Source organism: Tenrec ecaudatus, chromosome 9 (assembly GCF_050624435.1).
Source record: "Tenrec ecaudatus isolate mTenEca1 chromosome 9, mTenEca1.hap1, whole genome shotgun sequence".
NCBI classification, from domain to species: Eukaryota; Metazoa; Chordata; class Mammalia; order Afrosoricida; family Tenrecidae; genus Tenrec; species Tenrec ecaudatus.
This window is the reverse complement of record NC_134538.1, coordinates 52,675,559-52,690,778: the sequence shown is the minus strand read 5'-3', so window position 1 is coordinate 52,690,778 and position 15,220 is coordinate 52,675,559. Positions and strand designations below refer to the sequence as shown.

Here is a 15,220-nt window from a genome sequence, read left to right as displayed (position 1 = left end):
TCAGGGTGCAGTGTAACAATGATGAAACATACAATTTTCCTCTAGTTCTTGAATGCTTCCCCCCTCCCCACCCCCCCCACTATCATGATCCCAATGCTACCTTAAAAATCTGGCCGGACCAGATGATGTATACTGGTATAGGTGGGAACTGGAAACACAGGGAATCCAGGACAGATGAACCTCTCAGGACCAGTAGTGACAGTGGCAATACCGGGAGGGTAGAGAGAGGAAGGGAGAACAGATTACAAGGATCTACATATAACCTCCTCCTTGGGGGACGGACAGCAGAAAAGTGGGTGAAGGGAGACATCGGACAATGTAAGATATGACAAAATAATAATTTATAAATTATTAAGGGTTAATCGGGTAGAGGTGCAGGGAGAGAGGGGGGAAATGAGGAGCTGATACCAAGAGCTGAAGTAGAAAACAAATGATGAGGGAAACAAATGTAGAAAAGTGCACGACACACGACACAATGGATGTATATGTAGATTGTGATGAGTTGTACAAACCCCCAATAAAATGATTTAATTATTTAAAAAATAATAAGTGTAACTAATTCTGGCATCATGAGTAGGGTGAAGCTGTTAAAAGAACGTGTGTAATTGTGTGGACGGTGTTGTCTGACCCATGTAGGCAAAGGAGTGCACGGTTAAGTTCTAATATTCCCATTACCACATAGTCCAGACCGCTTTGCAGCACCAGGTAGATGCAATGGTTCCAGGTGGGACTAGTAACTAGAGGTCAGCAGTTCGAAACCACTCCGCACAAAAATGGGGCTTTCTGCTCCCTTAAAGAGTTGGCCTTGGACCCTGTCCTGAGTCACTGGGAGTGGGCGCCGCCTCGATGGCAGTGGAGTTTTTTAGTTTATGGAGGACCAATTCCTCTCCCTGACCAAGCGAAGCCGGTCCTGCAAGCCTGTCCCGCCACTGACAGCGGAAAGAAGCGTAAGAAGGATGCGAAAAGGCCCGAAGCTACTTCGCGGCCCTAGCCTTCTCTCCAGAGCGGCCTAAGGCCGGCGGAGTGGCTCCGGGGTGCCGAGCCTTGCGCGCAGAGAAAGCTGACAGGCGCCGACCGGAAGACCGGAACTTGGGCCCCAGCACTTCCGGGAGGGACTCCGCCCCCGAAGGCGATTGGCTGCTGCGCTGCCCCGCCCCTGCTCGCTTCCAGGGCTTCCTGCCGCGCGTGCGCGCTGCTGTTAGCGAGCAGCATGTCGGACGAAGGCTTGGGCTTTGAGCACATGGGCCTGGATCCCCGGCTCCTGCAGGTACCGGCGGCAGGCTGAGGCTCCCAGCCCGCGGGGCCCAGAGGGACGGCATGGACGGACGTGGAGCCGCCACCGCCCTCTGCGCCGCCTCAGCTGCGTGTCTCCTGTCTCCTCTCCTAGGCCGTCACGGACCTGGGCTGGTCGCGCCCCACGCTGATCCAAGAAAAGGCCATCCCGCTGGCCCTGGAGGGGAAGGACCTCCTGGCGCGAGCCCGCACTGGCTCGGGAAAGACTGCCGCGTACGCCATTCCAATGCTGCAGCTGCTGCTCCACAGGAAGGCGGTGGGTAACGGGGGGGTGTGGGGACGGAGGGAAGGAAGGAGACGTCCCGTACAAGGCCGGTAAAGCAGATGCCGGAGTCTTTACCCGCTTGTGCTTTCTTGCTAAGCCATGTCGCCCCTAGCTTCTCATTCTGCCACTCCGGTTTCCCCAAGAGCAACGACTCCTCTTGGTACCTTAGCCTCGAAGGCTCTTCGGAGAGAATCCGGAGGGAGTTGGGCTGTTGTTGGAACGTTGTAGAGTTCAAGGTTTGCAGTTCAAACCCACTAGCCACTTGGTGGGAGAAAGATGAGGCTGTCGGGCCTATTAAGAGTTACAGCTTTGGAAACCCAAAGGAGCAATTTTTCTCCACCCTAGATTTGGTTGCTATGAGTCGGAATTCACTTGATTCCAGAGATTTGTTGGGTTTTGTGGAGTTAGGGTATAGGCCCTCGTGGCATAGTTAGACTACTCACTGTAAATAAACTCTAGTTCAAAACTCCAGCAGCTTCACAGGAAAAAGTGGAACCTTTTCGCTCCCCTGAAGACTGAGCGCCTCAGAAACCTCCAGGGGGCAGTTCTGTTTTGTCCTATAGGTTGCTGCTAGTTGATGGCTGTGAGGATGAGGTTTTTCGTCAGGAAATGTATTTCTTTGGCTGTTCTGTAGAAAAGAAACACCACTCCTTTCTCTGTGTCACAGAGTTATTGCGAGATTCCAGCTTCATAGTTGGTACATTTTAAGTAACTGAATAAGCCAGCCTTTTTAAGGGGCAGGGCCTGGGGAAAGATCCCCTCCCTGTACATTCGAAGTGGGCAGATGTATGTGAGGGACTGATGAGAATGTGCCTAAGTTGTGTTGGAGTGGGTGGCTCAGATTGCTTGTAAGACGTAGAGAGAAGTATTAGGTGACCACGGTGACGTGAACCAGCTGGCAAAATACTTTAATTCCTCTTCTTTCAGACGGGCCCTGTGGTAGAACAGGCTGTGAGAGGCCTTGTCCTTGTGCCCACCAAGGAGCTGGCAAAGCAGGCACAGTCCATGATACAGCAGCTGGTGGCCTATTGTTCTCGGGACATCCGGGTGGCTGACGTCTCAGCTGCTGAAGATGCGGCTGCTCAGAGGTAGGTGTAAACTGCAGGGAAACATGTAGCAGAAGGAAGCTACACAGATGTGGGATTGAGTTTGGGTGCCACAGAGAGCAGTCTGATCATGGGTAGGTTATAGCTACTTCTTCCCTTAGCACTGCGCTTTCCTGACGATGCAGTCTTGTCTCGTTAGAACTGTGCTGGTAGAGAAGCCAGATATCGTGGTGGGGACGCCATCCCGCATCTTAAGCCATCTGCAGCAAGACAACTTGAAACTTCGCGACTCCCTTGAGCTGCTGGTGGTGGATGAGGCGGATCTTCTTTTTTCCTTTGGCTTTGAAGAAGAACTCAAGAATCTTCTCTGGTAAGAAGGCTCTCTCAGTGCAAGCATTTCTAGAGAGTTCGGCCTAAAACAGGTGACAGCTACAACAGTTGGAATCGCTCAGATGGGGTCTGACTAGACTTTGCTTTGTTTCAGTCACCTGCCCAGGATTTACCAAGCTTTTCTTATGTCAGCAACTTTCAATGAGGATGTACAAGCACTCAAAGAACTGGTGCTCCATAACCCGGTAAGGAACAGCAGAGGGATGGACGGAACCGCAGACATGGTGGTACCGATCCAATGTTCTCTTCTCAAGGAGCCCTCTTGGTGTTGGAGAGGGAACATGGTTACTGGGCACTAAAAGCCTCTAGTAGACTTGCTCCCCAAAGTCTTGTGGTATCACTTCATACTTCTGGATGGCCCCTGGGAATATTTCTTTCCAAATTCAAGTGACTCTTTTCCTAAAATTCTGACCAGGGATCCTCAGGCTGCCTTGGGTGGCAAAGCCAAAAAATCTAAGGTCCTCACCTTATGTGAATGTTATCCTTCTGTGACATTGCTTTCCCGCTAATAGTCACTTACTGAGGTGCTGCTCATTGTTTCCTTTCTCCGTGATGTACGTGTTGTGTCAGCCATTGTCTGTACCGCAGCAAGAAGTCCTTGGGCGGCATGGGTGGTTCGTGCTGGACAACTAGCCAGAAGCTTGGCGGATCGAAATCACACAGAGGCGCTTGGGAAGATAGGTCTGGCCCGTCCGCTTCTGAACGGTCACAGCCTTAGACACCTTGGGCCACCATTCTGCTTTGCATACGTGGCTTTCCATGCGTCAGAATCAAAATTTTATCCCAACAGTTTTTTGGCACATAATGCACACACACAATTCAGTAACTCAGTTATGTCAAGAAGAGTTACACAATTATCACCACAATCAGTTTTAGAACATTTTCTTCGGTCTTATACTTGTCAATGTTAGCTCCCCACTTCACCCCAACATCCCCTGCCAGACCTTCAGGGAACCATTAATCCAGTTACTGTTTCTTTAAATTTTATTTGTCCTGGATTTCATATACAGCAAAAGATTTAAAAGCAGCAAGAGTAACAAAGTAAAACATTAAAACTTCAATTGAAAAGAAAGCAAAAAATATGAAAAACTAACATTTAAATGGCTCACAAGGGAGACCAAATGAGAGGATGCTAAATTTTCACCTAACTGCATCTGCAGCAATGCACTCTCCAATGTACACTGCGTGATAGCAAGGCCGTTCACACCTCTGGTCCGTGGGCACAGGGGAGTCGGAATCAGCTTGATATGGTAACTGATAGCAACATGCCCCAACAGGGAAGGCAGGCTGACTTCAGAGATTACAGAGTAGGCAAAGAACACAGGGTACCCGCAATCTTTCTTAATAGTCTCTCTGCCTTGTCCTAAAATGGTTATGCTTTGTTTATTGAGCCAGTGGCGTCCGGTGGCACTTCTGTCTTTCCGTCCTCACTGCAGGCCTGTCCTCTTTCTAGGTTATCCTCAAGTTGCAGGAGTCCCAGCTACCAGGGCCAGACCAGCTCCAGCAGTTTCAGGTGGTCTGTGAGACTGAGGAGGACAAATTTCTGTTGCTATATGCTCTACTCAAGCTGTCACTGATCCAGGGCAAGTCCTTGCTGTTCGTCAACACTCTGGAGCGGAGTTACCGGCTCCGCCTGTTCCTGGAGCAGTTCAGCATTCCGGCCTGCGTCCTCAATGGGGAGCTCCCACTGCGCTCCAGGTTTGCTGCTTCTGCTCTCTCGGTCGAAGTAATAAGGAATAGAAAAGGAGACCCAGCTGCTGTCCGTTTCCTTAGCCTTTGAAAGGGCCGGGCCCTGGATGTGATGTGCATCGACGCACAGCTCTGATAGAGGGTGATGAGGCACAGAGATTAAGCTGGGGAGAAAAGGAGGACCGCGCTAAAGGCTGCTGCTCCTAGCGATGCTGTGAGGGGGGGGGGTCGGGGCAGGGGGTGCGCTTTCCTTTGCCTTTGTGCATTCTGGGACTTTACTCTCCCACTCTTGCTCACAGGTGCCACATCATCGCACAGTTCAACCAGGGCCTTTATGACTGTGTCATAGCAACCGATGCTGAAGTCTTGGGGAACCCCTTCAAGGGCAAACGGCGGGGCAGAGGAGCCAAAGGAGACAGGTGAGGCCACTTTCCTCCTTCGCCAGCTAACTCCGGAAAGGCCTGTGTGCCAGCTTTGAGGAAAAGCACAGCGTCAGAGGGGGCTGGAGGCCTGCGTGGTAGTGAAGGGCAGGGTGAGGGCATCCACCACGTATGCTCCGGGCAGCACTAAGGTCAAGGCAGTACGTGTGCCTGATGGTTGACTGGCGTGGTGCCCGGTCTGCAGTGGGCAGGGGTTCTGACTGAGGGTTTCACATTGGGCAGGAAGGCGGGGGAAGGAAAGCTCCCTGTTGGTGTCCTCTGAGGGCCCGCTAGCTGATAGCGCTACGGTATTTCCTCATGATTGAGGTGAAAGGGTTTGGCCACACTGGGAGGCACGGAGCTGCCCCATGCTGTTCTAACTCCCCAAACATTTCGGATGTTCAGGTCATGTGAGGGTGCTGGGCTCCCACGAAAATCTGCCTGAGGAGGTGGTTTTGCTGACCTGGCTTGTCTCTGCAGGGCCTCTGATCCCGAGGCTGGTGTGGCCCGGGGTATAGACTTCCACCAGGTGTCTCTAGTGCTCAACTTCGACCTTCCACCTACCCCTGAGGCTTACATCCACCGAGCTGGCAGGTAGGGCTGCAACTCTGGGGCAAGGTATGGGTCAGGCATACTGGAGGACTTGCGCATGTGGGTGGGCAGGGAGCTGGAGTGGGAGACACAGACTGCTAGCTAATCTTCCCTTACAGGACAGCACGTGCCAACAACCCAGGTATAGTCCTGACCTTTGTGCTACCCACAGAGCAGGCCCACCTGGGCAAGATTGAGGAGCAGCTCAGTGGAGGTAAGAGCCCCACTTTCCTGGGTATGGGCCCGGCCTCTGCTCTCAAACATTGGACTGCACTGGGTGGTAATGGGGACAGGATTAAGAACTGCAGGGAAAATTGTGACAAAGCAGCTACTGGCTTGTATGACTCGTGTCAGGCCCTGTGGTCAGTGTGTGACATGCATGGCTACATGGGATCCTAACCATGTCCCCCTTCTGTGTGGCAGGCACTGCACCCCAGTATACCATTGAGTAACCAGGCTTCAGAGTGGTCAAGTAACTTGTTCAAAGTCCTGTTTGTACACATCTGCCTCACAGGGCAGAAGGCCAGAGGGAGGGGTTCAAATCTTGGGCGATGTCCTGAAGAGGCTGGCGTATGTCTAAGTAGGTGACCCTGGGAGAAGAGGGGGAAATGGAGGCCCGTGGAGAGGAGAGGTGCCACATCATGCAGCACACAGGGTTGGCAGCTGCAAGCCCACCCTGGTTTAGGAGCAACAGCCTTGCTTCCCACCAGGTGGCATCCAGTGCTGCGGAGAAAGATGATAGGAAGGGAAGGGAAGGGAAGGAGGGGGCTGCTTTGCTGCCTGCAGACTCCTGGCCAAGTCAGAGAGCCCTCCGAGTGTGACTGTAGTGCATCCTGGTGGAAATTTTGTGGCCTGTTCCTTTACCCCCTGGATGCCTGGAAAAGGACCTGTTCATGTAGCCTCTAGATCAGGGGTCCTCAAACTACGGCCCTTCGAGGACATTTATCCGGCCCGCTGGGTGTTTTACCCGTTTTGTTTTTTTACTTCAAAATAAGAATGTGCGGTGTACATAGGAATTTGTTCATAGTTTGTTTTTAAAAAACAAAACAAACTATAGTCCTGCCCTCCAGTGGGTCTGAGGGACAGTAAACTGGCCCCCTGTTTAAAAAGTTTGAGGACCCCTGCAGATGGTTGGAGTCTCTGGGTACTTCATAGGCGGCAGGACTCAGGGGACGCCTTTTCACTGAGGCTTGTGGGTGTGGAAGCTCCCTGGCGTTGGACTGCTAGCTTCAAGGTCAGCGGTTCAAGATCACCAGGACCCCGCCGAAGGAAGATGAGACTACCTGGTCCTGTGAATGTTTACACCTTGGGATCCTCTGTATAGGGTCAATAAGAGTTAGGATTCACTTGTTGGAAGTGGTGGGTTTTATTTTTATTTTTTTATTGATAAGTATCATTTTATTGCTGTCATTTTGCTATATATTTTTCTTTTTTTTTTTCACACCAACAGCCTTACATCATTTATTGTTAAACTTGATTAGGAAGCAAAAAACCAAGGAATAAACCAGATTATTTGCCAATAGAAGTTCAAGTCATCAGATGGGGACAAAATTTGAGCCTGGGAAAATGCAGCCATGCGTGCCACCCTTCAGGGGGCTCCTTACAGCCCCAGCTTGGTTCTTCTCCAATGTCTTCTCTTGGAGTTGTACCTGATTTTATTACCGGTTTTCATTCGAATCCATTGGGGAATGGGCCGATTCTGCTTCTGTTTCTTGGCCAGGAATCTCTTGATCCTGAAAGTCTTATGAGACGACATGGTGAAGTCGGAGCACCACCGCACTCGGGGTGGCAGAGAAACGGAGAGCTATTTTTCTTTCTTAGGGTCATTTTATTTATTTATTTTAAACATTTTATTAGGGGCTCATACAACTCTTATCACAATCCATACATATACATACATCAATTTTGTTTGTTTTTAAAGTGCTTGTGGCTGGGACTAGTTGGGGAGGGACATTGGGAACAATTTGTACCTTGATTTCTGTACCTGAAAAATTGAGTAACACTTGGTAACACAAGTGCTTTCTGTACCTGCAAAGTGGCACCTGCATTATTGGTGTGTTTGACCATGAGGTGACACCTGTGGTTAGGTGTCCCTAATACCCGTGGGCACTGCCTTCCGGTTTGGCACTCCCTGTAGTGTTCTGGTGGGCGCACCAGAGAGCGCTTGTACAGGGGGAGGTCAGGACACATGGGCCACCCTTGCCTGTGGGCTCAGAGGAAGTCCTAGTGTGCAGCAGGGCTTGTGCGCAGGGCCTCTGGGGAGACTGCCCTCAGCCCTGGTGGACTTACACTGCCTTGTCCACAGAGAATGGGGCCCCTGTCCTATTGCCCTACCAGTTCCAGATGGAGGAGATTGAAGGTTTCCGCTACCGCTGCAGGGTGAGCCAGACACGGGGCCGTGGAGGGCAGGGAAGTGGTGGGTAAGGTGGTCAACCTTTAGGGCTCATGGCATTCGGGAATACACGGGGTGGATTGGGCAACCACACTGTGCTGATGGCCACCTCTGCTCCCAGGATGCCATGCGCTCTGTGACGAAACAAGGCATCCGGGAGGCGAGGCTAAAGGAGGTGAAAGAAGAGCTTTTGCGCTCAGAGAAGCTCAAGGTGAGTATAAAGCTGAGCGGAGGCAGGCCCTCAGCCGCCAGCCTGCTCACTGGAGCTGGGAACCGGGGAGGCCCGCGGTGGCTCTTGCAGGTGGGGAAGGACAGTGGGCATGGCTGGTGGGACTGTGGAGACCGTTCTTTGGCCCCACCTGCCCGAATGACAACTTCCTGTAGCCTTTGATTTCAACCCGGCTGCGGGGAACTTCGCTCTGAGCTGGGCTCCAGATCACAAAGCAGCCGTGCTGACTGTCATCCGTGGCGATGGGGTCATCCTCCCAAGAGGGTGACAGCCGGAGAAGCCGAGGCTTTAACTCTAGGGCAGGAGTGGGGGACTTTTTTCTTTTTCTGTCTAGGGCCATTTCAATATGTATAACATCATTCTTGGTCCCCCCGGTTCAACATTTAACGAGCTCACCCCCGACGTGGTGGCTGGAACTACTGCTCTTTTCAGTGGCAGGCGGTTTTCGTGTGATGTTTGTGTGGTGTTTGCTGGTGTTCATGCTTTCACTCCTCGTAGGCCCCGGACTGGGGCTTCCTCGCCCCGATAGAGCCAAGTACTCCCACATGGAGGAAAGAACCAGGAGGCTGCTTGTTACAGCATGTTGCTGTTTGTGTGACATTCAGGGTCATGTATGTTTGTAATGGGTGTGTGCCTATGTGCATACATTCATAGAAGGCAACACATGTTGCTGCTTGGAGGGTGGCATTTTGACACACATGACTATATTATCCGCTCAAAGGATGTCATTTACAAAGAATGATGCGGACCTTACCGTGGTCCCTTCTCTTCCACGTCAGACATACTTTGAAGACAACCCCCGGGACCTGCAGCTGCTACGGCATGACCTGCCCCTCCACCCTGCAATTGTGAAACCTCAGCTGGGCCATGTTCCTGACTATTTGGGTGAGCGTTGCCCTGGGCAGGTCGAGAGATTGGGGAGAGGGACAGGCAAACAGAAGCTGGGAGAGCTAGGCCCTGTGCCCGGGCCCTGGGAATGCCACTGTAGATGTGTGTGACCTCAGCGGTCCCAGCTGGGTTCTGCTGCCTGCGCTGTGGGGATGGTGGGCTGGTTGCAGAGCTCATTGGGGGAAGACTGAGCAAATGCTGGCTGCTGCGGGCACAGGCTGGGGGAGGGTGGCAAGAGTGAAGAGCAGAGCCACTGCCGTGGTCGGAGGCTGGGGACTGAGACTCCAAGGCCGAGGCCGGCAGCTCTGCACAGAATCACAGTGGCAGGTCTGTGGGCGACATCACAGAAGGCGGGGGAATAAGAGACAGGCAAGGGAGAGCAGAGGTGCGCAGGAGGGTGTCCTGGAGCTAAGGGGAGAGTGACTCCGGGGCTGAAGGCAGGGAGGGGTGGGAGCATGTTGAAGATGAGGAATGGCCCTGGCTGTCACCACTAGGAAGTAGAAGCAGATCTCTGAGGCCCACGCCTTACCCCTCCGAGTCCAAAAGCTTGACCCTTTCTTGTGCATCCTCATGTTCCCGAGAGCTGACTCGGGCGCAAGGGGTTCATTTTTTGTGTGTGGAGCCCGTCTGTGACAGACTGCGTTCAGCTCTGAGGAAGCAGGCTGGCATGTCTCCTGCTTGTTGAGGGTTAGTGTGCTCCCTGAGCAGGAGGCTGTGCAGACAGAAAAGCTGGAGTCTGGCTGGCACCGTGAGGAAGTTGGAGCTGGTGGAGGGACTGCGGGACTCTGGGGTCACTGGGGAGGGTGCAGAGGTGCAGGCAGGCAGGGTGGGGGCACTGAGGGTGCTTGGCTTTGAGCAGCTGCAATCTCTCCTCAGTCCCTCCCACTCTTCGTGGAGTCATCCACCCTCACAAGAAGCGGAAGAAGCCTTCCTCCTCCCACCGGAAGGTCAAGGTACATCCATTGAGTTTTGATAGGCAGCTGCATGGTCTTCCCCCCGAGTTCCTGGTTACTGCTAGACACAGCAGGGAATTTGCATGTCTCCACTGAAGCACAGTCAAGGGGTAGAGGACCAGGAGGAATGGGGCTAGGTGGGGAAGGCCTAGGCTGGAAATGAGGGGGGGCAACTCCAGAGATTGAGGGCTGATCCACAATCGGTGTCCAGCACGAGGGCATAGGAAGTAGTAGCCCTTCTTAGCTCAGGAAGGGCGGACAGGTGGCCAGACACCCAGCTAATCCTCTGCTTTGCTCTATCACAGAAGGGGAAGACCCAGAACCCACTCCGTAGTTTCAAGCACCAAGGACAGAAGCTCAGACCTGCCAAGAATCCCTCCTGAGCTCCTCCGACCCAGCACTTGGGTGGCCTGGAACCCTTGCTGTCTACAAGCCTGTCCCCGCGCAAGCACACGAGTAGCCCACGATACTACTGTAGGCAAGGCCAGTCTGGCACTTTGCCCCTTAACAGTATTTTGATGCTCCTCTGAGCTTCTAGCATGTCGACAGGGACTGTCCCTGAGTCCTTGGCAGTAAGAGGATGGGCCTTTGTGACAGAGGAACCGATAACTCGGTCACAGTGAACTGAAACCTGCCCTTGTCCCTTCTGATTTCTGCTGTGTTCTGTGCCAGAGTCCTTGCTGCTCAGCTTCTGCGGACCTAATGGCTTGGGTCACATCTGGGTACTCACCTACCTGGCAGGTACATGTGCCTCCTTCTCTGGCTCAGAAAGTATATTCCCTCTGCCTCAAGGGAAACATACCCCCACCCCCAAATAAATGTGAATCGTAAAGGCAGTGGGGCCCAGGAAAAGGCATCTCACAATCCAGTCTTCCTCAGAGACTCACACTCACCTCTATCAAGTCACCTCTGACTTATAGTGACTCTGTAGGACAAAGTTGAATTGGCCCTGTGGGTTTCTAAGACTATAACATTTCGGGGAGTAGAAAGCTTTATCCTGCTGAGCAGCTGGTGGTTTGTACTGGTAACCTTGTGTTTAGCAGCCCATGTCTCCTGAGGTTCCTTCCTGAACAGTTTTGTACATGCAGGAACATGTGTAAGTATGTAGTAAGCACACACATGGCTTCAGTGTACACACACATTGTCCTTTCATCGGATCCATGCCCAAGCTGCGCGGTTGCTTCTGGGCTCCCGTTTGCAGGAGGGTTCCAGCGCCAGACTCGGCCTTTGACCTGGAGAAGTTGAAGGTCCCATGCCCAAGGAGTGCACAGATCAAGCCTCTGGGTCAGCTGCCTCCTGCTGATTCTCACTGTCACTACCACCCCCTGCTGATTAGGAACCTTAAGGCAGGCAGGGAGCATAAGGGGTCCTTGGGGTAGGGGAGGAACAGGAGAAAGTAGTGGAGAAAAATGAGGGAAATGCGTGAGTATTTCCTTAAGAACGAGCCAGACAAAAGGCAAGTGTCACTAGCAAGCGGAGAGGACGTGGGATCTCTGGTTAGGGTTAGAGATAGTGTCTAGGACTGGGTTTAGTAAGACCTCAGATTCGGGCATTGGCAATTCCTGCTCTTAATACTTCCCTGAGGATTTTCCAGAAGCTAAGGTGTTTCTGACAGCACTATGGTGCTAATCTTGGGTTACATGTGGAGCTGTTAACTGCAAGGTCAGCAGTTCAAAACCACCAGTAACTCCATGGGACAAAGATGATATTTGCTACCCCCATATGATTAAAGTCTTGGAAACCCACAGGGACAACTCAACTCTCCTTTAGGGCCAGTACAAGTCAAAATCAACTAGATGGCAATGTTTTCGGTTTGGAGGGTGTGTCTGATAGGGAGGCAATGTAGGATGGCAAATTGCTAGATCCAGGTGGGGTGTGCAGCCAGCCAGGGAGCGGCATTTGAATGTACACTGCATTCTGAGGACTACCAGAGCCCGTTTATTTTGGGAACTACCACGTCAGTAGATGGATGAAGAGAGGAGCCAAGGAGCTAGGACTGGTTGCTGACAGCTCCTGTGCTTGGCCTATGTGGTCTTTCCACACTGCTTACTGGGAGGTGCACTGCAGAGGGCACTGAAACACACAAGATGAGGCCTGTTGACCTCTAAAGCTAAGCCAAATGCCGATGGAGGCCAGTGCGTGCTTTGCTGACCTGCCACTGTTAGGGTTCCTCGCCTCTGACGTTTCTAGGCATTGCAGAGTGCAGAGAAGACAGGGTGCTTTGAGTGGCACCGTAGTTTTCTCTCACGGTACAAAGCCAGTGCTCTTTGGACTGTGTCCCTCATTGGGGACCGCTGAGGCAGGGCAAGCACGTAGAGGGCTATGCAAGGCCCTGTGCTAAGCACACACTCACCTTCTGTCCTGACAGCCCCTTGGCAAAGGCTGCTGTTGCCAGTTCAGAGATGATGGTGCTGAGGCCCAGAAGTCCTCTGGCTTAGCTAGGGTCCCGAAGCTAGTAGAAACCCGGCCTACCTGGTACCACTGTCCTGCTCTTAACCACCATTCTGGTGTCTCCCCTCAGCTTTCTGATATTGCTGGTAAGACAGTGTCCAGTTCATACCAGGGTGCTTGCCCTCTGGTAGGGTGGTAACCTTGAAAACTGGTAAGCCCCCCCTTCCCCTTCTAGTTCTTGTTTTTGTGGTTTGGGTTAGCGCCAGTCATAGCAGCTGGTAGAGTGAATCGTCCTTGCCGGGGCTTGTCCCTGCACCTTGATCTGTCGGCCCACCAATCCCAGGTCTGGAATATAGAGATAACCACACAGGATAGGCTGTCCTCACTTTTTTTTTTTTTTTTAAATAGAACTTTCCCTGTGGATTTAGGAGACTGACTCTACAGGAATAGAGAGTCCCATCTTCCACAGAGCTGCCGTGGTTTTGATCTGCCAACCATGTGCATCACAGCCCAACGTGTAACCACTACCCCACCAGGGCTCCATTACTTGTCTTTTTTCAGGTTAAGTTGTCATTCAGAGGCAGGGGCTGCCACTTCAGTGTTGTCCAGTAAAACCTGTGAGTCAGTCTACAAACCTAAAACTAGGCCCTCTGATGAGTGGACAGGTAGGGGTGGGCCACCTGAAGTGGGCTGACTGGGAATGGGCAGGCAGGAGGGTCTTTATTTGTGAAAGGAGACAAGTCAGGGAACACGGGGACCAAAAAAGCCTGCCTCTTAAAATTTAGGATTTGCGCTGAACAGTGGGCCATCTACAGATTTCTAGGCTGAATGAGGGTGGGAAGTTTGGGAGTGCTTCTTAAGCACTGACAATAACTGCTAGCCTCTCCAAACCATCCAGTTTCTGGCCTGTACTGATGCCTGCCATGTTCTGGGCTGTGCTAGTTTGGGGAACAGAAAGTGGGTAAAGGGACAGTCCTTACATACACGGAGCTAGGGCCTTCAGTGCAGCCAACCTAACAGCTGTAGTCCAGTCCACAAAGGGCTTACTCGCCTGGCCAGTAGTTGAGGGTCTAGGTTCAAGGCATTGGTCAAACTAGGGTGAGTGTGGGTCTGGGGCTCACATCTCAGCCTATTGGAGGTGTGGGCTTGATGGAGGGGGGTTGTAGGGACCTCCCAGTTGCAGCATTCAGGGGGTTATGCTGAGATACACAAGATGGAAAAGATAGCCTAAGGAAGGCCCCTGTGTGGAAGAAACTGGTACATTGGAGAAACATCAAAATGTACTGCGCTGACATAACAGTTTGATTAGTTTTTTTAAAAGAATGTTCCCGTGTTTCCATTTGCTGCTGAACTTTGAAAAAGCATTGAACTCAGTTTCACTGTTAGATTTTACTCTTGTAAACCATGTTTAGAGCTGATTGGGAAGGAAAGTTGAGGGTGTGTTGGGGTTTTCAAGACTGACCTTTTTTTTGTGAAAAATCGCACAGCCCACCTCAGTACACGGAGTCCCAGCATGCCCTCCAGTGACCCCTTCCTTCCACAGACCCTCCCCGCCCTAGCCTTGTCAAAGCCTCCAAACTGCTGCTTTTTGATGTGGAAACATTTTTTGTTTTTTTTTCTTTTATAATAGTGGTGTCACACAGTATTTGTGTGAGATTGACTAATTTGCTGAGCGTATTTATATTATTTTTTTTAATCTTGCTATCCGTGTCACTGACAGGGTATCTCATTGTCATTTGAATTTGCATTTCTCTTGTAGCTAATGATTTCAGCATTTCTTCATATAATTGTAAAGTGTTTTCTGTAGAATTTTGAGATTAGCCCTGTATCTGGTATATCATTGATCAAAAATTTCCCCAATCGGTGGGTTCTCTTTATAAAGTCTTTTGCTGTTCATAAATGTCATTTTTGTTTTTTTTAAATCATATTTTGGGGGGGTGCTCATACAGCTCTTATCACAATCCATATATACACCAATCATGTCAAGCACATTTGTACATTTGTTGCCATCCTCATTCTCAAAACATTTTCTATTTGATCCCTTGGTGTCAGCTCCTCATTTTTTCCCACCCTCCCTCCCTCATGAACCCTTGAAAATTTATAAATTATTATTATTTTTTCATGTTTTACACTGACTGATGTCTCCCTTCATCGACTTTTCTGGGAGGGGATTAAATGTAGATAATTGTGATTGGTTTCCAAATGCCATATTTTTAAGAGGTCCCAGTCTTCTATTTTGTCTTCCGCAATACGGGAATATTTCCTGATATTTGGTTGCATGTTTATGCCTTGTACTAGGGTTAGGGCCCTTAAATTTTGCTCCTCTTTTTTCATGGATGGTCTTTATAGTTCTAGGGTTTATATTTAAGCCTTTAATCCATCTTGAATTCATTTTTGTATAAGTTGAGTTACTGGCCCTATTTTATTCTTTTGCAAATACAGATCTAGTTTTTCCAGGAATATTTGTTGAAAATTTGTCTCTTTTCCAACTCGTGTTTTAATCTTGTTTTTTAAAAAATCTGGTGCCTGTAGTTCTCTGTTCCGATCCATTATCTACATACTTGTTATTGTACTAATACCAAACCGTTTCGATTACCATGGCTATATAATAGGTGTTTCAATCTGGGAGTGAAAGGACTCCTTTTTTTTCTCTCTCCAATTTTGCTCATCCTGG

The 15,220-nt window shown here is 50.8% G+C and overlaps 1 protein-coding gene across 1 annotated transcript; it reads left to right on the top strand.

The window, feature by feature from the left end:
• Positions 1-1,177: 1,177 nt before the first annotated feature.
• On the top strand, positions 1,178-14,611 carry DDX56 (DEAD-box helicase 56). The gene is made up of 14 exons (XM_075558105.1): positions 1,178-1,267; positions 1,388-1,549; positions 2,486-2,646; positions 2,804-2,974; positions 3,089-3,179; positions 4,448-4,692; positions 4,983-5,102; positions 5,583-5,696; positions 5,813-5,907; positions 7,999-8,072; positions 8,207-8,296; positions 9,094-9,199; positions 10,079-10,155; positions 10,461-14,611. Exons 1-14 carry the CDS (start codon positions 1,211-1,213, stop codon positions 10,536-10,538), a joined length of 1,641 nt encoding a protein of 546 aa, XP_075414220.1. The 5' UTR covers positions 1,178-1,210; the 3' UTR covers positions 10,539-14,611.
• The last annotated feature ends 609 nt before the right edge of the window (positions 14,612-15,220 follow it).